Source organism: Leucopleurus acutus (genome assembly GCF_964270905.1).
Source record: "Leucopleurus acutus genome assembly, chromosome: 8".
Lineage (NCBI taxonomy): Eukaryota > Metazoa > Chordata > Mammalia > Artiodactyla > Delphinidae > Leucopleurus > Leucopleurus acutus.
In genome coordinates, this window is record NC_139151.1 from 62893254 (window position 1) to 62915394 (window position 22141).

Below are 22141 nucleotides of genomic sequence, written 5' to 3' on the forward strand. Positions count from 1 at the left end.
TCATGCAAAAATATATATTACATTGGGATAAATGCAGTGGAAGAAATGCAATACAAAAACAAATTCAAAGAAATGAACGAATAATCTAAAGTTTCTTTTTTAAAAAAAATTTTTTAATTTTATTTATTTTTTTATACAGCAGGTTCTTATTAGTTATCCATTTTATACTTATGAGTGTATATATGTCAATCCCAATCTCCCAACTCATCACACCACCCCCCTCCCCGCCACTTTCCCCCCTTGGTGTCCATATGTTTGTTCTCTATGTCTGTGTGTCTATTTCTGCACCGCAAACTGGTTCATCTGTACCATTTTTCTAGGTTCCACATATATGCGTTAATATACGATATTTGTTTTTCTCTTTCTGACTTACTTCACTCTGTATGACAGTCTCAAGACCCATCCACATCTCTACAAATGACCCAGTTTCGCTCCTTTCTATGGCTGAGTAATATTCCATTGCATATATGTGCCACATCTTCTTTATCCATTCATCTGTCAATGGGCATTTAGGTTGCTTCCATGACCTGGCTATTGTAAATAGTGCTGCAATGAACACTGGGGTGCATGTGTCTTTTTGAACTATGGTTTTCTCTGGGTATATGCCCAGTAGTGGGATTGCTGGGTCATATGGTAATTCTATTTTTAGTTTTTTAAGGAACCTCCATACTGTTCTCCATAGAGGCTGTATCAATTTACATTCCCACCAACGGTGCAAGAGGGTTCCCTTTTCTCCACACCCTCTCCAGCATTTGCTGTTTGTAGATTTTCTAATGATGGCCATTCTAATTGGTGATACCTCATCATAGTTTTGATTTGCATTTCTCTAATAATTAGTGATGTTGAGCATCTTTTCATGTGCTTCCTGGCCATCTGTATGTCTTCTTTGGAGAAATGTCTATTTAGGTCTACTGCCCATTTTTGGATTGGATTGTTTGTTTTCTTGATATTGAGCTGCATGAGCTGCTTATAAATTTTGGAGATTAATCCTTTGTCAGTTGCTTCATTTGCAAATATTTTCTCCCATTCTGAGGGTTGTCTTTTCGTCTTGTTTATGGTTTCCTTTACTGTGCAAAAGCTTTTAAGCTTCATTAGGTCCCGTTTGTTTATTTTTGTTTTTATTTCCATTTCTCTAGGAGGTAGGTCAAAAAGGATCTTGCTGTGATTTATGTCATGGAGTGTTCTGCCTATGTTTTCCTCTAAGAGTTTTATAGTGTCTGGCCTTACATTTAGGTCTTCAATCCATTTTGAGTTTATTTTTGTGTATGGTGTTAGGGAGTGTTCTAATTTCATTCCTTTACATGCAGCTGTCCAGTTTTCCCAGCACCACTTATTAAAGAGGCTGTCTTTTCTCCATTGTATATTCCTGCCTCCTTTATCAAAGATAAGGTGATCATATGTGCGTGGGTTTATTTCTGGGCTTTCTATCCTGTTCCATTGATGTATATTTCTGTTTTTGTGCCAGTATGATACTGTCTTGATTACTGTAGCTTTGTAGTATAGTCTGAAGTCCGGGATCCTGATTCCTCCAGCTCCATTTTTCTTTCTCAAGACTGCTTTGGCTCTTTGGGGTCTTTTGTGTCTCCATACAAATTTTAAGATTTTTTTGTCCTAGTTCTGTAAAAAATGCCATTGGTAATTTGATAGGGATTGCATTGAATCTGTAGATTCCTGTAGCACAGTCATTTTCACAATACTGATTCTTCCAAGAACATGGTATATCTCTCCATCTGTTTGTATCGTCTTTAATTTCTTTCATCAGTGTCTTACAGTTTTCTGCATACAGGTCCTTTGTCTCCCTAGGTAGGTTAATTCCTAGGTATTTTATTCTTTTTGTTGCAATGGTAAATGGGAGTGTTTCCTTAATTTCTCTTTCAGATTTTTCATCATTAGTAAATAGGAATGCAAGATATTTCTGTGCATTAATTCTGTATCCTGCAACTTTACCAAATTCATTGATTAGCTCTAGTAGTTTTCTGGTGACATCTTTAGGATTCTCTATGTATAGTATCATGTCATCTGCAAACAGTGACAGTTTTACTTCTTCTTTTCCAATTTGTATTCCTTTTATTTCTTGTTCTTCTCTGATTGCTGTGGTTAGGACTTTGAAAACTATGTCGAATAATAGTGGAGAGAGTGGACATCCTTGCCTTGTTCCTGATCTTAGAGGAAATGCTTTCAGTTTTTCACCATTGAGAATGATGTTTGCTGTGCATTTGTCGTATATGGCCTTTATTACGTTGAGGTAGGTTCCCTCTGCGCCCACTTTCTGGAGATTTTTTATCACAAATCAGTGTTGAATTTTGTCAAAAGCTTTTTCTGCATCTGTTGAGATGATCAAGTATGGTTTTTATCCTTCAATTTGTTAATATGGTGTATCACATTGATTGATATGCGTATATTGAAGAATCCTTGCATCCCTGGGATAAATCCCACTTGATCATGGTATATGATCCTTTTAATGTGTTGTTGGATACTGTTTGCTAGTATTTTGTTGAGGATTTTTGCATCTATATTCATCAGTGATATTGGTCTGTAATTTCCTTTTTTCGTAGTATCTTTGTCTGGTTTTGGTATCAGGGTAATGGTGACCTCATAGAATGAGTTTGGGAGTCTTCCTTCCTCTGCAATTTTTTGGAAGAGTTTGAAAAGGATGGGTGTTAGCTCTTCTCTAAATGTTTGATAGAATTCACCTGTGAAGCCATCTGATCCCGGACTTTGCTTGCTGGAAGATTTTAAATCACAGTTTCAATTGCATTACTTGTGATTGGTCTGTCCATATTTTCTATTTCTTCCCGGTTCAGTCTTGGAAGGTTATACCTTTCTAAGAATTTGTCCATTTCTTCCGGGTTGTCCATTTTATTGGCATAGAGTTGCTTGTAGTAGTCTCTTGGGATGCTTTGCATTTCTGTGGTGTCTGTTGTAACCTCTCCTTTTTCACTTCTAATTTTATTGATTTGAGTCCTCTCCCTCCTTTTCTTGATGAGTCTGGCTAATGGTTTATCAATTTTGTTTATTTTCTCAAAGAACCAGCTTTTAGTTTTATTGATCTTTGCTATTGTGTTCTTTGTTTCTATTTCATTTATTTCTGCTCTGATCTTTATGATTTCTTTCCTTCTGCTAACTTTGGGTTTTGTTTGTTCTTCTTTCTCTAGTTCCTTGAGGTGTAAGGTTAGATTGTTTATTTGAGATTTTTATTGTTTCTTGAGGTAGGCTTGTATAGCTATAAACTTCCCTCTTAGAATTGCTTTTGCTGCACACCATAGGTTTTGGATCGTGTTTTCGTTGTCATTTGTCTCTAGGTATTTTTTGATTTCCTCTTTGATTTCTTCAGTGATCTCTTGGTTATTTAGTAACGCACTGTTTAGCCTCCATGTGTTTGTATTTTTTACATTTTTTTCCCTGTAACTGATTTCTAATCTCATAGCGTTGCGGTCAGAAAAGATGCTTGATATGATTTCAATTTTCTTAAATTTACTGAGGCTTGATTTGTAACCCAAGATGTGATCTAACCTGGAGAATGTTCCATGTGCACTTGAGAAGAAAGTGTAATCTTCCGTTTCTGCATGCAATGTCCTATAAATATCAATTAAATCTATCTGGTCTATTGTGTCATTTAAAGCTAGTATTTACTTATTAATTTTCTGTTTCGATGATCTGTCCATTGGTGTATGTGAGGTGTCAAAGTCCCCCACTATTACTGTGTTACTGTCGATTTCCTCTTTTATACCTGTTAGCAGTTGCCTTATGTATAGAGGTGCTCCTATGTTGGGTGCATATATATTTATAATTGTTATATCTTCTTCTTGGATTGATCCCTTGATCATTATGTAGTGTCCTTCCTTTTCTCTTGTAACATTCTTTATTTTAAAGTCTATTTTACCTGATATGAGTATTGCTACTCCAGCTTTCTTTTGATTTCCATTTTCCTGGAATATCTTTTTCCATCCCTCACGTTCAGTCTGCATGTGTCCCTAGGTCTGAAGTGGGTCTCTTGTAGACAGCATATATATGGGTCTTGTTTTTGTATCCATTTAGCGAGCCTGTGGTTTTTAGTTGGAGCATTAAATTCATTCACGTTTAAGGTAATTATCCATATGTATGTTCCTGTTACCATTTTCTTAATTGTTATGGGTTTGTTTTTGTTGGCCCTTTTCTTGTGTTTCCCACTGAGGGAAGTTCCTCTAGCATTTGTTGTAGAGCTGGTTTGGTGGTGCTGAATTCTCTTACCTTTTGCTTGTTTGTAAAGCTTTTGATTACTCCGTCGAATCTGAATGAGATCCTTGCCAGGTAGAGTAATCTTGGTTGTAGGTTCTTCTCTTTCACCACTTTAAATATATCGTGCCTCTCCCTTCTGGCTTGTAGAGTTTCTGCTGAGAAATCAGCTGTTAACCTTATGGGAGTTCCCTTGTATATTATTTGTCATTTTTCCCTTGCTGCTTTCAATAATTTTTTTTGTCTTTAATTTCTGTCAGTTTGATTACTATGTGTCTCAGCATGTTTCTCCTTGGGTTTATCCTGCCTGGGACTCTCTGTGTTTCCTGGACTTGGGTGGCTATTTCCTTTCCCATGTTAGGGAAGTTTTCAACTATAATCTCTTCAAATATTTTCTCGGGTCGTTTCTCTCTCTCTTCTCCTGCTGGGACCCCTATAATGCGAATGTTGTTGTGTTTAATGTTGTCCCTGAGGTCTCTTAGGCTGTCTTCATTTCTTTTCATTCTTTTTTCTTTATTCTGTTCTGCAGCAGTGAATTCCACCATTCTGTCTTCCAGGTCACTTATCCGTTCTTCTGCCTCAGTTATTCTGCTATTGATTCCTTCTAGTGTATTTTTTTTTTTAAGACTAGTCCTTTGTTTTATTAATTAATTAATTTATTTTTGCTGTGTTGGGTCTTCGTTTCTGAGCGAGGGCTTTCTCTAGTTGTGGCAAGCGGGGGCCACTCTTCATCATGGTGTGCGGGCCTCTCACTATCGCGGCCTCTCTTGTTGCGGAGCACAGGCTCCAGATGCACAGGCTCAGTAGTTGTGGCTCACGGGCCTAGCTGCTCCGTGGCATGTGGGATCCTCCCAGACCAGGGCTCGAACCCGTGTCCCCTGCATTAGCAGGCAGATTCTGAACCACTGCGCCACCAGGGAAGCCCCCTTCTAGTGTATTTTTCATTTCAGTTCTTGTATTGGTCATCTCTGTTTGTTTGTTCTTTAATTCTTCTAGTTCTTTGTTAAACATTTCTTGCATCTTCTTGATCTTTGCCTCCATTCTTTTTAGGAGGCCCTGGATCATCTTCACTATCATTATTCTGAATTATTTTTCTGAAAGTTTGCCTATCTCCACTTCATTTAGTTGTTTTTCTGGGGTTTTATCTTGTTCCTTCATCTGTTATATAGCCCTCTGCCTTTTCATCTTGTCTATGTTTCTGTGAATGTGGTTTTTGTTCTACGGGCTGCAGGATTGTAGTTCTTCTTGCTTCTGCTGTCTGCCCTATGGTGGATGAGGCTATCTAAGAGGCTTGTGCAAGCTTCCTGATGGGAGGGACTGGTGGTGGGTAGAGCTGGCTGTTGCTCTGGTGGGCAGAGCTCAGTAAAACTTTAATCCGCTTGTCTGCTGATGGGTGGGGCTGAGTTCCCTCCCTGTTGGTTGTTTGCCCTGAGGCAATCCAGCACTGGAGGCTACAGGCTCTTTGGTGGGGCCAATGGCGGACTCTGGGAGGGCTCACACCAAGGAGTACTTCCCAGAACTTCTGCTTCCAGTGTCCTTGTCCTCATGGTGAGCCACAGCCACACCCCGCCTCTGCAGGAGACCCTCCAACACTAGCAGGTAGGTCTGGTTCATTCTCCTATGGGGTCACTGCTCCTTCCCCTGGGTCCCGATGAGCACACTACTTTGTGTGTGCCCTCCAAGAGTGGAGTCTCTGTTTCCCCCAGGGAAAAGTCCTGCAATCAAACCCCACTAGCCTTCAGAGTCTGATTCTCTATGAATTCCTCCTCCCATTGCCAGACCTCCAGGTTGGGAAGCCTGATGTGGGGCTCAGAACCTTCACTCCAGTGGGTGGCCTTCTGTGGTATAAGTGTTCTCCAGTTTGTGATTTGATTTTATTGTGATTGCGCCCCTCTTACCGTCTTATTGTGTTTTTTCTTTTGTCTTTGTATGTGGGGTATCTTTTTTGGTGAGTTCCAGTGCCTTCCTGTTGAAGATTGTTCAGCAGTTAGTTGTGATTTTGATGCTCTCGCAAGAGGGAGTGAGCGCACATCCTTCTATTCTGCCATCTTGAACCTACCTCTCAACTGCATTTCTAAACACTTCAATTCCTGGCTGTGCCTCCCTGGGAGGATCCCTAGCAAACCCAGGTCCTGTCCACATGGATGTAGCCCCAGGTTGTCCTGAAGCCCAAATCCCAGCAAGTCCTATGGAGACTGAACTGCTGTTGCAAGGACGCTGGCCCTTTGAGTCCCAAAGCGGAGGACCTGGTGGTGCTTGAGGAGACAGAACTCTAAAGTTTCTGTTAAAGGATAATTTGTTCATAAATTTTTTAAATTGGATGAGATGGAGGTGTTATATATGTAAAAAAAAGTTAGATTTATTTTTAATTACCAACATTTACAATATATAGGAAATTATATCCCTTGTAATTATTTACATTTATGATGAAAAACTTTTAAGCTCAACCTAAAAATATCTGAAGAGATTCGTTACTTTTCAGTCTTTCTGAAATTATTCAAGCACAGACGTTTGAATATACTGTTCCAAAAAGCACCTCATTCTTCTTCCAATCTACAAAACCAGTAAGTCTTCTATACTTTTGTCTTACCCCATTTTCCTAGTCACCTGAAAAAGTTTTTATTCCTTTTACTCTTTTATCTAACATTTCTTCTTAGTTGAAAAACTGTGTTGATTATCTTTCTAATGTCTATTTCTCTCCTCTCCTCTGTTCCGTTCTCACTGCCCTCGTTCCAATCTTTATTATCTCACCTGAGTCCTATTTCAGTTCTCCAACTTTACTTGCCACTCTGCAAACCATATCACACATACTGTTGCCAGATTATTCTTCCTGAAGTTCTGTCTGCCCTGGCCAGCAATACATCCACCAACCCACTAACTGATAGAGTTGACCTGTGAAGAATCTTAGACACTTGCTACTTGTTCCCAACCTGCTCCAATGCCTATCCTGTTCTATCTCCCCATTAAGATCCTGTTTCTGCCCTTCAGCCATGATCTGTGCATAAGGATCCCTCAAATTTATTCCTAGGGCCCTTCTGGCTTCACACTATTTCAGCCAGGATACTGCATTAGAAGAGGAGCTCCCCCCTCAGAATAGCCCACAGACCCCATCCAAGTCCACTCAAATCATTCCACAAGGGTTGAAGGGACAAAGCAGAAAACAAAACTCACATAAGTTCAGCTATGATCTGGTACTTCAGTGCCTTTCAGTAGCAATACATTGTCAAACAAGTCAAATACAAAGTCTTCTCTATGTAGGCCAAGGTCTAGAGCAAAATAGCCCTAATCTGCCTTTACAGCTTAATTTCCCACTACTTCCCTTCATGTCTTCTATGATTCTAAAAAACCAGAACTACTAATATACTTCATTTTTTCTTTCTCTATATCTTTGTAAAGTTCTTTCTATCTAGAATCCCCTGCCTTCTTACCATGACTCCAACTTTAATTTCTACTTTTACCCATTTATTTAGAGTCAGTTCACATATTACCTTCACTTTAAGTGGTTTTTGTAACCCCCCTAAAGGGAATAATAGCTCTCTTCTTAAAAACCTAATAGTACTACTACTATACTATATAAATACATGTTTTATATATTAAATATAATATATATTTAATATACATTAATAAGTACAAATATGTTATAAATATATAATACATATTTTATAGAATATATATTTTATACAGTATATTTTATATATATATATATATATATATATATATATATATAAAATATGTATACACACACACACATCATATACTCATTCTCTGCCTGTGTTTTTGTTTTAAACTTTCCACTATGCTTTGGGCAACCTGTAGGAAGGGACTATGCCAGACTCATCCTTGTGTCCTCCACAGCACATAGTAGTTATTCAATAAATATTTGTTTGAATTATTAAGTATATATCAATCACTGAATTTTGAGTAAATGCCCAAGGTTCCTGGTTCATGAGCTTCCAAACATAATTCTTATTTATTAAAAAACCTTCATTAAAGAGGGCTTTCAAAGCGTATTCATATACGTAAGATAATTCAGAATTTAAGAATATATCAATAGTAAAATAAAGGTAAGAGACTTAATATATTTAGGAAGAAAATACACAGTAGGAAAAAAAATAGTTAGGTATTAGAATAATTACCAATAATTAGTTAGGTATCAGAAAATTCCAATTCTTTTACATAGAGTGTACAGGCTAAAGATTAAAAGCTAATGACCAAAGCCTAAATAACAGTTTGTGAATTAGTGAACAAGGACCCTGTTCACACATAGGAAAGAGTGTTCTGAAGTTAGACCCTACAGTTCATTACAAGAGCATTTGTAAAGTGTGACTAAAAAGCAAAGTACACTGTAATTTGTGGTAAATCACTCAATGGGAGAGACTGTGTTTTATTCATCTTTGTACCCATATAGTGCCCAATGAATTAAAATCAAAAGACACTTGTTAAAATCAACACAGACGTTTAAATGACTGTTGTCCCATTTAAAATAAGCCACCCTGCAAGACTGACGCACTATAATAATAATTTCCTTCCGTCAAAGAGCTTGCAATTGTTCCCCACTATCTATGGCAGGAAGTTAAAACTCTTTAGCCTGGGATTCAAGTGCCCTCACAATTTTCTTTCCTTTTCTAAAGTCTTATTTCCCACTTCTTTCCTTCAGGCATCTTTTTTGTCAGTCAAATTGAACTCCTGATTTCACACTTGCTTGCCTCTGTATCTCTCTGTTCATCTGGCAATTTCTTATGTCATTTATCATTTTCTTCCTTGCTTTGTATCTTATACATAGCTTGTTTTCCTTATTATATTGTAAGTTCCTCATGTCAGAGACTAGGTCCTATATGTCTTTAACTATATTTTATTACCTAGCACAGGGCCTGGCACATGGTAGGCACACACACAAAGAATCTGTTGAAGGAATTACTGAATAATACCAGTAGAGCTCAACTCCGGAAACTACTTTTTGACAAGCCGTAAAAGAAAAATGCTTTTGTTAATTTATGACAGAGTTCTTAAATATAGCAGGCATTAAAAATACTGGGGAAACTTGTTAAGTATGCAAATTCTTGGTGTTAGTTGTTACCAGGGGACTTAATACCAAGGGGCAACCATAACTATCTAATAAGGAATGAAGTCCTGAACCACTGCTGAGAATGAAAAGGGCAAAAAAGAAGAAAAGGATAAAGAGGATAACAGGCACACTCTTGGCAGTGGGAGTCATCATCAAACTCTTCCTTTGTAGTAAAGTCATTATTGGCTGTTTTTCCTTGCATCTGATCTTTGACTTTTTTTTTAAAATACCTGGGTTTTTGTTTTCTTTTTTATAAATTAATTAATTTATTTATTTTAGGTTGTGTTGGGTCTTCGTTGCTGTGCACAGGCTTTCTCTAGTTGCAGCGAGCGGGGGCTACTCTTTGTTGCAGTGCGCGGGCTTCTCACTGCGGTGGTTCCTCTTGTTGCAGAGCATGGGCTCTAGGTGTGCGGGCTTCAGTAGTTGTGGCACATGGGCTCAGTAGTTGTGGCACATGGGCTTAGTTGCTGTACAGCACGTGGGATCTTCCCGGACCAGGGCTCGAACCCGTGTCCCCTGCATTGGCAGGCGGATTCTCAACCACTGCGCCACCAGGGAAGTCCCGATCTTTGACTTTTTAAACCAGGATGACAATATCTGTTTAAGACCCATTCACTTAAATGTACATAGCGAAGCAATGATTATTTTTCTCAGAATACTTTTCAGATATGTACTGTATTTCAAAATGCACAATATATAGGTAAACCATAGAAACTTTTTATCCAATAAAGCTCTTTGAAAAGAATGTTACTATTTGTTCGGTATTGGAAGATCAGTTCTGCTTATAAAGCAGTAAGGCACTGAGAGAACTGATGTGTTCTCTTTAGATTATTTCAAACAGGATATGAATTACAGGAAGCAAGACTTCAAGTGGTTAAGAAGAAAAGAGTTTTGCCTTTCAGAAGTTTACAAAATGCCAGTATTCTAAACTTCATACACTGAACTCCTTAGGATAGTCTGATATAGTACACGCTATCTGTCACTTCTCTATCCATTTGGCAAAGACTACATAGAGACAAATGTTACAGAGGCTCAAAAATGGAGACTTCTGGAAAAATGACCAAAGCCAGAAATAAAGTTGTACTAATTAGAAAACAAATAATTAAATGGCCAAACCCGAATGTTGTGTGATGCTGAAAAGAGATAGATTTCTAAAGCATACCATCTGTTTTACAGTTTTTATTTTGCTGTACTGCAAATCTACTCAGTAGTTTTGCAATGATCTAGCTGCTAACTCATTTGCACAATTACTTTAGGCCAGAAATACTTATTGCACAGAATCATTTGAGAGTTCAACACATTCACAGAAGAGGGCAGATATAAACCATTTTTGAGTGAAGACAATTTCTTTAGTCCTTAAAGAAAATGTTATTCAAAAAAAATGATTAGAAATTGCCAAAAGAAAATCAGAATGCTATCACTATAAATTTATGGTATCTAAACCTATCTAGGCCTTCAGGGTCACCATCAACCCCTCTGTTGGCCATTCTAATGAAAACTCATTCTCATCTTGACCCCTCGGCAGCGTTTACCTGGGAGCTGACTGCTCCTGCTTTCTCAAACACTCTTCTCACTTAATTTCCTTGGTACCACCCTCCTGACTTTCCTTCTTCCTCATCAGCTATTCCTTTTCAGCCTCCACTGCTAGCTTCTCCTCTTCTAAATGTTGTAGTGTTTAAGGCAGGGTGCTGAGGCCTCTTGTCCTTTCTATCTGTATTTTCTTCCTAACTTATCTCTTCAGCCCAATGGCTTTACATGGCATCTATATACTCAGGATTCACAGATTTATATCTCCAGCTCATTATTCTCGAGTTCCAGGCTCATACATTCAATGATCTATTTGAAATCTCCACTTGAATGCTACACAGGCATCTCAAATTTAGCATGTCTCATATGGAACTCTTGACTCACCACTCTTCCCCCAGAAAAAAAAAAATCTATTTCTCCTACAGTCTTCCACATCTCAGCAAATGGCACTACCATCCAACCAGCTGTTAAAGCAAAATCTAAAAATCATCCTGATACCTCCCTTATCCTTATCTCTTATCTGATCCATCACCAAGCCCTATCAAATATACCTAAAAAATATATTACATTTATTTCTCTTCAACTCTATTGCTACCACCCTGTCCAAGCCACCATCATCTCTCAACATTACTACTGCATTATAAGCATATCATGTATCTGCAGTACCTAACACAGTGTCTAGCAAGTCATAGGTGTAAAATAACTTTCGGCATAGATAAATATTACTTAGCAATATTCCTATGTCTCTAAGACAATCTCTAATTTCCATTCTCAGACATTTTCTGACATACCTACAGATATTCATTTACTGAATCATCTACTCATCCAGCAATTATTTATTATTGTATTAATTGGTATTAGGTTTAACTGCATATTTCACAGTATCTCAAAGATGACAGACGTTTGTCTCCTGCTCATATAAAAACGTCTGGAGGTAGGCAATCAAGGGCTGGCATAGCAGCTCTATATGCTAAGAGCCCTGGTTCCTTGCATCTTGTTGCTCTGCTATCCCGTTTATAAATTCCACTCTATGATCTAATATGGCTACTTAAACTCCACCCATCACAGCTGCATTTCAGTCACTAGGGAAGAAGATGGATGTGAGGAAGGCCATACCTCCTCCATTTAAGGACACTTCCCAGAAATTGCTCCTACCTCCTCTTAGATCTCATTGACCAGCACCATAACTAGCAACGATGGGGAAGAACTAGCAAAGAAGACAAGATAGCAATGTTACCAGCTAAAAGCCAGGATCCTCATTTCCACAGAAGAAAGAGAAAATAAATACTGAGAGGTAGTAGCATCCTCTTCCAAAGTTCCTGTTGTGACCAGGTAATGTTCTGGGTACAGGGATACAAAGACCAGTAAGACGTAGGGTCACAAGGGCTTCCCTGGTGGCGCAGTGGTTGAGAGTCCGCCTGCCGATGCAGGGGACACGGGTTCGTGCCCTGGTCCGGGAAGATCCCACAGGCCACGGAGTGGCTGGGCCCGTGAGCCATGGCCGCTGAGCCTGTGCGTCCGGAGCCTGTGCTCCGCAACGGGAGAGGCCACAACGGTGAGAGGCCCGCGTACCGCAAAAAAAAAAAAAAAAGACATAGGGTCACTGCGCAAGGCATTAGTCCAATGGGGGAAAGCAATATGTAAATGAATAATTACTCAAGATTTCAAGCCAGGCAACAGACACTGTTAGAAGACCTTGGCTTTTCTGAATCCCTGAAGATTCCTTGCATCCAAAAAGTTGAAAGAGAAGTAGATGGTTCCAGTGCTTTACGTCACTAAACTATACAGACTGCTTCAATATTCCACAGCTTTAATAATGGACATTTCTCAGCTCTATTTTACTGGATTTGATACAAAAGAAAAGTTCATTTAAACCTCTATAAACATATATAAACAACTGTGGTAGTAATTTTAACAGTTTGAAAATACCCATTTCAGAAATGTGGCAACACTCAATAATTTTTTTAACTTGTCAGAAGATGAAACTAAATGACTGTTTTAAGAAGACTATATATAAACTACATGGCCAGATGAGAAGAAATAAGCAATGACAGCATGCCAAAAAGAAAAAAAAGAAGTAATACTGTAACTTACCGTTAACCACTGGTTATCTAGTAGTTCCTTAGCTGTGATTCTATGAGCAGGATCTACTTTCATAAGTTGTTTCAAAACACTTTTAGCTGCAAATAAGGGAAAAATCCTGAAAGTCTTATTTATCTCAACTATAATTAGTACCACACATTTTCCAGTTTATTTAGGATTAGGTCTGTATGATATGAAGGAAACTTCTCAGTTATAAAATAAGTATCATCAGTACCAATGGCTAATATTAAATGAAGTTTAGGGCCTAAAGTGAGGTTTTATTGCCTGGATTACCTGGTTTATGGTCTATAGTAAAAAATTAGCTAGATGATCAGCAAATTTCCTCTTCAATTCTTATTATGCATTTTCTGTTTTTGCTGAAAGTTTCAACTATAACAAGCACAGTGAAGATATCACTATTACCACAAGTAAATAGTGTATTCCTACAAGTAAATTTAATGACTAACCAGAGATCTAAAGTATCTGAGTTACTGGCTGCCTTTCTTATATTATGTATACTTGCTTTAGTAAATAATAACAAATCTATACTTACCAGAATCACTTATGGAATCCCAGACTGAACCTTTAAAATGTAGTTCTCCCTTTCTTATTAACTCAAAAAGCTTCTCTTCTGAGCTTGCCATAAAGGGTGCTTCTCCACATAATCTACAACAAAGACAGTCGTTTTGTTAAGATTTTTTAAAAAATAATCAGAATGAGGCTATTAAAAATTAAGTTTCCACAGGACTTGGAAGTAGTGGTGCTTCATATTTAAGTAAAGGAGAGAAAGAAGTGGGAACTTCTCTGGATGTAGAAATGGAAGCGAAGGGCTTTTGCAAGATCTGTGCTAGGCTCTTGTATACATTGGAACTTCCACATTTGCAAATGACCCAAAGCTCTTCCAGGTGGGGAAACACTAAAGGGTTAAAATACAGAAAGGTGTGTGAGTTTAAGTGCACAGTAATAGTGGTGGATGATAGAGGAGAAACACTTCAACGTGAGCAAAGGTAAGGTAACACCTTAAGGTACATAATTCACATTGGACTTACAGAAAGATATACAGAGTTATCAGAGTCTAACGAGAGTTATCAGACTCTAATGACCATGTAAGAGTTTTACCTGTGGTAAAACGCTACACGAATGTTAGTGATAGTAAGAATAATCCTGGGGTCTACAGGCTCTGAGTCAAAACCAAAAATCCATTAAAATGGCCACAACTCTTCAAAAATGATACATAAAATGAAGAAAATCTGAATGAGGAAAATCAGTCTGGAAGGGTGAAAGCTGAGTATATGTAACAACCAATATCAGTAAAGCCATGTGTATACAGTAAACATGGGCTTATTTGTAAATTCTGTAGTACGGGGACTATGAGTCTTTAGAATCTTTTAAAGGAAGCACCGTGCTATACTTTACAAAGAGCATGGCAAGCCTATGCTTCAATAGGTGATCTAGTCCAAAACTACAAGAACATGCTTAAAAGTTGCAAACGTTAGCCATCATCTTTATCATCAACCCCAACATCTGAGGGCAACCCTGTAGACAACAACCAGATTTTCCCAATGACAACCAGAGAGAAGTTGGACCTGGACTCATCACAGAGGCAACTCGAACTCTGTATGTCTATTCTTCAACTCTCAGGATTATACTTTTCCACTTTATTATGGAAACAGTAAAACGGCAGAATTCCATTACACTTCCCAAATGCTAGTCTATTATGTACATAAGTATAATGTATAATGATCTCCAGGTCTCTTAACAGATTTTTACTGATTTTTGTTTTTAGTCATATTTTTCTTAAAGTTCTTTAAAAACCTTTCCCATGAATATTTTTTGAATAAGTCTAAATTTGGTAAATATCTTACATGACAATGATTTTCTGGGGGGGGAGGGGGAGAGCTGTTCTCATCCTAGTAATTTATCAAACTAGGCTGGATAACGCAGCTTTTCATTTACCAATAGGTTCTTGTTAAGTGATAAATATTTATTAAATTGTTCTGCAAACTCTCATTTTAATACTTTTTATTTCTCCAGCTCATTCTGACCCTCATCTCTCTGATCTTACTTGCCTTACTACTGTTTAGTTTTAAAATGCAATAAAAAAAAGCAAAAAAAAATGGTCTTATGGACAATTACAATCTATTATAGCAAGTACAGGCCAGCAAAAGCCTGGCTCATTGAGTCTGTTAACAACCAGTGATATGCACATTCACCAATTTCTTAGCTGCTCCCACACTGCCTGACTAGCATGCAACTATATAGCTCAAGGGCTACATTTTAAAAATTCCACTTTTTTCTGTCCTTTACAATTTTATTCACACAAAATGTATCTAATGGTTGGTCAATCAGCAGCGTATGAAATTTTATGACAGCAATTTTCTGCACATCCAGAAAAGGGAATCCAAGACATGAAAAATGCCTCTTAAAGCCTTCCGATTATTTTGCTTCATAGGAATCAAAACAGCAAAAGATAGTGCCCATAAAGAGTATTTATGTCAATTTCACCTTGAGAAAGTATGTTATCATTGTCCAATTAAGTAGCAATGAAACAGGGGTAACTGATAAACAAGAAAATAACCCCCCTGGAGAAGGTAATATGTTCGCGCCCTTGTTGAAGGAAATTATCTGTAAGACCACTGGGCTCAGGCAGATTAATGAATAGGCACTGATTAGCTAAGTAAGAGTCTACTGTAAAGAAAAAAATATGTCATCATTATGATACGCAGTCACACTCAGAAGCAGAAAAATTAAAATTACATCTTTAAGTAGGAGAAAAAAATTTAAGGTATGTAATACACTATCACTTCCCTTAACACCAAATTCAAACTAAGAAGGCAGCAAATACCACATGAATGGTGTAATAAGAGTTCACATGTATTATGTTTGACTTGTGTTGTCCAGAAAGTCGTGAGAGTATAAAACACTAATTTTAAATAGTTTATTTAACTATTTAAAACTAAGGCTCAGAATTTTAATATGATTCTAATCAGCACAGAACAGTGATCAAAAACTTTGTGAATACATTTATACTTTATGCAATCTAAGCAGTGATATGTCAGCTGAGTTACAACTATGATCACAACATCCAATTTCTACTGCCCGTGTATTCCATTTCACAGGACTGTGAAAATATAACTACTGTGATGTCAATATTTAGAAACGATCTGGAAGAGGTAGTGCACAGTGAAATCTTCAATATGACCATAAAACTCATGTTGCATCAACATAAAAATGTTCATATTCACCAACAGGCAGAACAGTGACCACTAACTTTGCAGAACATCTCTTAGACAATTCACTTTAATTCAATTTAACAAACAAATATTGAGCACTGACTACATGTCTACTATTGTACCAGATACCAGGGATGCAAAGATGAATCATATCTCTGTCCTTCATGGAATTTAGAGTAAGAAAAACAGGTACAATACACATAATACAATAATTATATTCCATTATAATCTAGCTTTTAAAAGTGCAATGAGAACACAGAAAAGTGAACAATTTATTCTATCATATTTACACATGTGCAAACTTTCCTGATTAAATATGCTTATTATTTTGTTTTTCTTTCTACATTACTGTTTTACATGCATCTTCGTCTACTGCCTTAAATTCCAAAAAGTATACACATAATGAATGTAGTAACTGCTGGGGTAGAGTAGGACTTAGGGAAATAGAAGTCTTTACTGTGTGAGCTGGACACACCCAGGAAAGAGGTTAGTAGAGAAGAAAAAAGAACATCTAGGCAGAATGAACTGCATGAGCAAAGACCCAGAAACATGCAATACAGGGTGCCTGAGTCATAAGGAGTGGCCTAGAGTGTCCACCAGCACAGGGTAAGTGAATGGGAACACATATGCAGACCAAGATTAGAAAGGCACTCTGGAGCCAGGCAGTGGAAGCTTTGTGTTACGCCATGCGGGGATGCTCTGAGATTTTTCTACAGCAAGGGAGAATTACCAGAGGTTGTTAATCAGGAAAGTAGTACAATCAGATTTGTGATTTAGAAAGACAACTCTGACAACTGTGTGAAGGATGAACCCGAGGCAGGAGAACCGACAGAAAGACACTGTAATCTTCTAGAAAGGGATCGTAAGGAGAAATGATACAAGTGAAGAAAAATGAAAAATAGGTGAGGACACTTCAAAGGAAAAATACAGGCCATGGGGTTTGACTGAATCTTGAGAGTGAGACAGAAGAGAGAGCAAGAAAGGCCAACATTTTCAGTAGCATGAAGAGAAGTAGAAACAACAGAATACTCTCTGGACCCTGGGCTGAACCTTTATCTGGTTACTGCCCGCTCCTCACACGTGCCCTGTCCATCAGGTGGCTCTAGTGCCAGGTCCCAGGACCTCCCTCTACCTGATGCTCTATAAGTGAATCTCTTGAGAAAATACAAAGAAGCTTTTGTTTTGTAGCAAAGGATCAGGGAGGTGCTGAGGCAAGTTTTTCATGTGGCTCAGATCATACAGTGCATTGTAGCATTTATAGATCAATGAAAAGAAAAGCTGAAAGTTATAAATTGATTGTATTAAAAAAATACCTAATGGATGTACCTGACAACTAATAAGACACCTTTTAGAATGACTTCCCAACTGTTTCTTTAGTCGCTTTCTTAAAACTATATTGTTTAGTTTTAATTTAAAGTCTATGTAATTCTACTGTTAGGGATCATCCATTCATTTTAAGTTGTACATTTAGCAGTTGTACATTTACATTTTACTTACAAAATGTACATTATGACACCTATGCTCCAAATGTCACACTGCTGGCTATAGTCGTGGGCATTGATAACTTCAGGGGCTGCCAAATAAGCAGAAATAAAATAATATTAATAATACAATAAATGACTTTTAAATGCTTAAACACAAAGCATGAAAAATGTGCTGATGTGCTGTAATTTATTCCCCCACAGGGAAAAAGAGAACCAACAGCAGATGTTAAGTGAATAATGTATAGGCTTAACAACTGACATCGCTGTATCCTCACCCCTGCTATTTAGCTTCTGATGGAACAATGGCACACACTGTATAGCTAGATGTACAACTCTTTATCTCTTTCAAATTGTTAAGAAATGATTTTGCAAAGATTGTGTAGTTATAGTAGAAGACAACAATATCTCAGTTCTTTGCCAAAAATAGAACTGAAAACATACCTTAAGTAGATACAATTTAAAACAAGCCCAATAGGTAGAAATCTGGATTTACAGAGAAACTAAGATAAACGGTTATAAATCACTTCAGTAAAATAACAGTAGTAATAATAACATCATAGCACTCCTATGGCAGTCTGAATTATCTTCCATATTTTCTAAATGAGAAAACTAAGACAGAGAGCTCTTATAACATAACTTGATCAAAAAGCCAATTAGTCCCAGGGTGATGACTAGGATGCAGGCACTCTTGACTCCCCAACTCTGGGCTACTTACTTACAATGTGTCCACAATAGGGTTCCTTTAAACAATCTTCTCAAAGTAGAACTTTTTTTTTTACTTTGAGGTAGCACATTTTTTAATGATTAGGTTTTTTATAATGGCTGGCTTTCTAAAAAGTCACATATGATATTCCAGTAATATGTCTATTATACTTCTACAGCTAGGTAGCACCACACAGGGCCGACTGTAAGTTATACGTGGATTCACCCCTGCGTCGTTCAAGGGTCAACTGCGTGTATTTGAATAGAACTTTAAAATTGACAAAGCACTTTTGTATAGATGATGTTATTTGTGTAAATTATGTTAAGAATCATGTGACACAGGTATGTGGCCATGACTTACTTTGCCAGCGAGGATATTAAGGTTCAGGTACACATATGAAGCAACTCACCTAAAGCAACACTGTTACACAGCGCCTCCCATGTAAAAGGTGTTTTTACTTTAGAAAACAGTTTCAATCACCGCCCCCAACATACACACAGCTTTTATAACTACTAAAAGCAAATGAAATTTCATTTCCTCTGCCTATTGTTAAAGGAACTAAAAAGCAACAACAAAGGAGTTAAAAGGTAAACAGAAGAAAGAGAACAGGCTCAACTGTAGATAATTAACAAATTGAATAATTCTTCTCTAAATCACTGAAAATTAAAATTAATATTTTCCTTTAAGCAATTACTTGTATTCTTTAACTCTACTTAAACTTTTAAAATATGGAATCATTAAAGCTCAAGTTGCTCTATGGCTGCATGTCTACGACAAGGGCAGATTCCGTGATCCGATTCCCTGACAGATCTCCATGTAGGTGCATCACACAGCAGGGGCCCGGAATTTGGAGCCCTCACTCCCTCTTTCGGAGTCACCTTAATTATCAGGGGCATTTCTACTTGCACTGTCATCGCAGCTCTCACAGGGAGGCAAAGGCCAGACTGGCTGGGCCAAGAAGCCATTTAGGAAATCAGCAAAGCTCCACAAACCATCTGCCTTCTCTCTTGTTCTCTCACTTGTCTCACAGTGCAGACAACTAATAAGCAGGCATAAAACTCAGGGTGCTTGGATATATTTTCCCCATGTAACTACAGACCAGATGTCTTTTGCCAACAGGAGGATATGAACAGAATCTAAAGTAGCCTCTTCTCAAATAAGATAAAACAATTTAGAAGCTTTATGCATCAAGTAGACAAAGAAACAATGAACTAGGTATACTGCTCAGCCATAAAAATGAATAAACTACTGATATAACAACACGGGTAAGTCTCAAAATCATTACATGGAACAGAAGAAGACAGACACAAAAGAATATATACTTATGATTCAATTTATATAAATTCTAGACAAGCAAAACTAAACTAAGGTAATGGAAATCATCAGTGGTTGCTGGGGTCTGGATGAGGAATCGACTGAGAGGGACACAAAGGAAATTTCTGGGGTGATAGAAATGTTCTATATATTCACTGGGGCGGTAATTGTACAAGTATAGGTATTTGTCAAAACTCATTAAACTTTACACTTAAAATCTGTATATTTTATTATATGTAAACTATGTTTCAATAAAGTATATTTTAAAGAAAACTACTAAAAGTACAAAAAGAATCTATCAAAGCTCTGCGCTGGTGAGTGACTTTAATAACTCTCTTAGAAATCAACAGAGGAAGCAAGCACGATTAAATTAACAGTATTGAGTAGGTGGCCGAGATGGGAGAGCAGGAACACCGTGAACTTCCACAGACACACCAAAATTACCACCACTTACAGAGCAACTGTCTATAGGAATGACCTGAAAAACTGCAGAAAACAATTTCCACAACTAAAGACATAAGTAGGAACTACAAGAAGATGGATAGGAGGGGCGCAGACACAGTAGAGTTAGGACCTATGCTCTCAGATCGGCGAGCCACAGACAGGAGGAATGTCATGGTCTTGAGGTCCTCCCCAGGGAGTGAGGGCTCTTGGTCCCACAGCGGGCTCCCCAGCCCAGGGGGTCTTGCACCAGGAACACAAAGCCCCCAGAACATCTCCCTCTGAAAACCAGCAGGGCTTATGTCTGGGAGAGCTGGAGCGCTACAGCAAACAAGAGACTCCACTCTTCAAGGGTGCACGCAAAATCTCATCCACTCTGAATCCCAGCTCAGAGGCAGTACTTTGAAAATGAGTCAGACCCACTTGCTGATCTTGGAAAACCTCCCAGAGAGGGAGGGAGCAACTAGGACTCCCCCTGGGGACTGGCAGCAGCCATTTTGGGGAGTTCATTGTAACACGTGGACACTGGTGCTGGTAAGCACCATTTTGGATGCCTCCCCCTAGCTTATTAGCGCCAGGACCTGCCCCACCCACCAGCAGGCACACACCAGCCCCACACCCCCGGTCAGCAGCTGCCAAGACCTGGCCCGCCCACCAGCAGACTTACACCAGCACTAAGTCCCCCATACCATTCAGACGCCATGTGGGAACCCAGCCTTGCCCACCAGCAGGCCAGCAGCAGCCCCATGCAGTTAACCCTGCAGTAAGCCTACCCCACCTTCTAGCAGGCCCAGAGCCACTGGACATGACACAGCCTCAAATCCAACCAGGCTGGGGGCCAGTCCCACCTACCAGTGTGCTCACAGCAGTCAGCCCTACCACAGCAGAGGGGTGCATGCAGCCCACATAGGAGTTGCCCCGAGAACATATAGCTCCAGTGCCCAGAGAGGAGCATGCTGTTGGGCCCCACAGGACATCTCCTATATAAGGCCACTTCTCCAAGATCAGAAAACGCAACCAACATACCTAATACATAGAAATAGACACAGAGAATTGGGCAAAATGAAAAAAAAAAACTGCAAAAAGCACAAACACATGAAGTTTAAATAATATACTACTAAACAACCAGTGGGCCATTGAATAAGTCAAAGAGGAAATCAAAAATACCTAAACAGAAATAAAAATGGGAATACAATGATCTAAAATCTGTGGGACACAGCAAAAGTAGTTCTAAGAGGGAAGTTTATGGAGACACAAGCCTTACCTCGGGAAACAAGAAAACCCTCAAATAAACAATCTAGACTTATCCTTAAAGGAACTAGAAAAAGAAGAACAAACAAAACCCAAAATTAGTAGAAGGAAGAAAAAATAAAGATCAGATCGGAAATAAAAGAAACAGAGACTAAAAAGATATAGAAAAGAACAATGAAACTAAGAGCTAGTTCTTCAAAAAGATAAAATTGATAAACCTTTAGCAAGACTCATCAAGAAACAAGATAGAAGACACAAATAAAATCAGAATGAAAGAGAAGTTACAACCAACACCACAGAAATACAAAGTATCATAAGAGATTACTATGAACAGTTATATAACAATCAAATGGACAATTTAAAAGGAACAGATAAATTCCTTGAAATGTACACTCTCCCAAGACTGAATCAGGAAGAAATAGAAAATATGAAGAGACCAGTTACCAGTAATAAAATTGGATTAGTAATTTAAAAACTCCCAACAAACAAAAGTCCAAGACCAGACAGCTTCACAGGTAAATTCTATAAACCACTTAAGAAGAATTAACACCTATCCTTATCAAGCTATTCCAAAAAGCTGAAGAGGAAGGAGGATTTCCAAACTTATTCTACAAGGCCACTGTCAGCCTGCTATCAAAACCAGGTAAAGATACCACAAAAAAGAAAATTATAGGCCAATATCACTGATGAACCAGATGTAAAAAATCCTCAAAAAAATCTTAGCAAACCAAATTCAATAATACATTAAAAGAATCATATACCATGAGTAAGTGATATTTAGTCCAGGAACTCAGGATGGTTCAATATCTTCAAATCAATCAATGTG

At 38.1% G+C, this 22141-nt stretch overlaps 1 protein-coding gene across 3 annotated transcripts in view; it reads right to left on the bottom strand.

Moving 5' to 3' along the window:
- The window catches only part of STK33 (serine/threonine kinase 33), a gene marked incomplete at its 3' end in the record, with an annotated part of 82174 nt that overhangs the window by 36731 nt on the left and 23302 nt on the right, over window positions 1-22141 (bottom strand). For all 3 annotated transcript variants that reach the window (XM_082844131.1, XM_082844133.1, XM_082844132.1), the window contains 3 exons: window positions 17620-17695; window positions 13443-13555; window positions 12902-12987 (listed from right to left, as the gene is read on the bottom strand). In XM_082844131.1, coding sequence (XP_082700257.1) covers window positions 12902-12987; window positions 13443-13555; window positions 17620-17695 — 275 coding nt within the window. The remainder of the gene's footprint in view (window positions 1-12901; window positions 12988-13442; window positions 13556-17619; window positions 17696-22141) is intronic.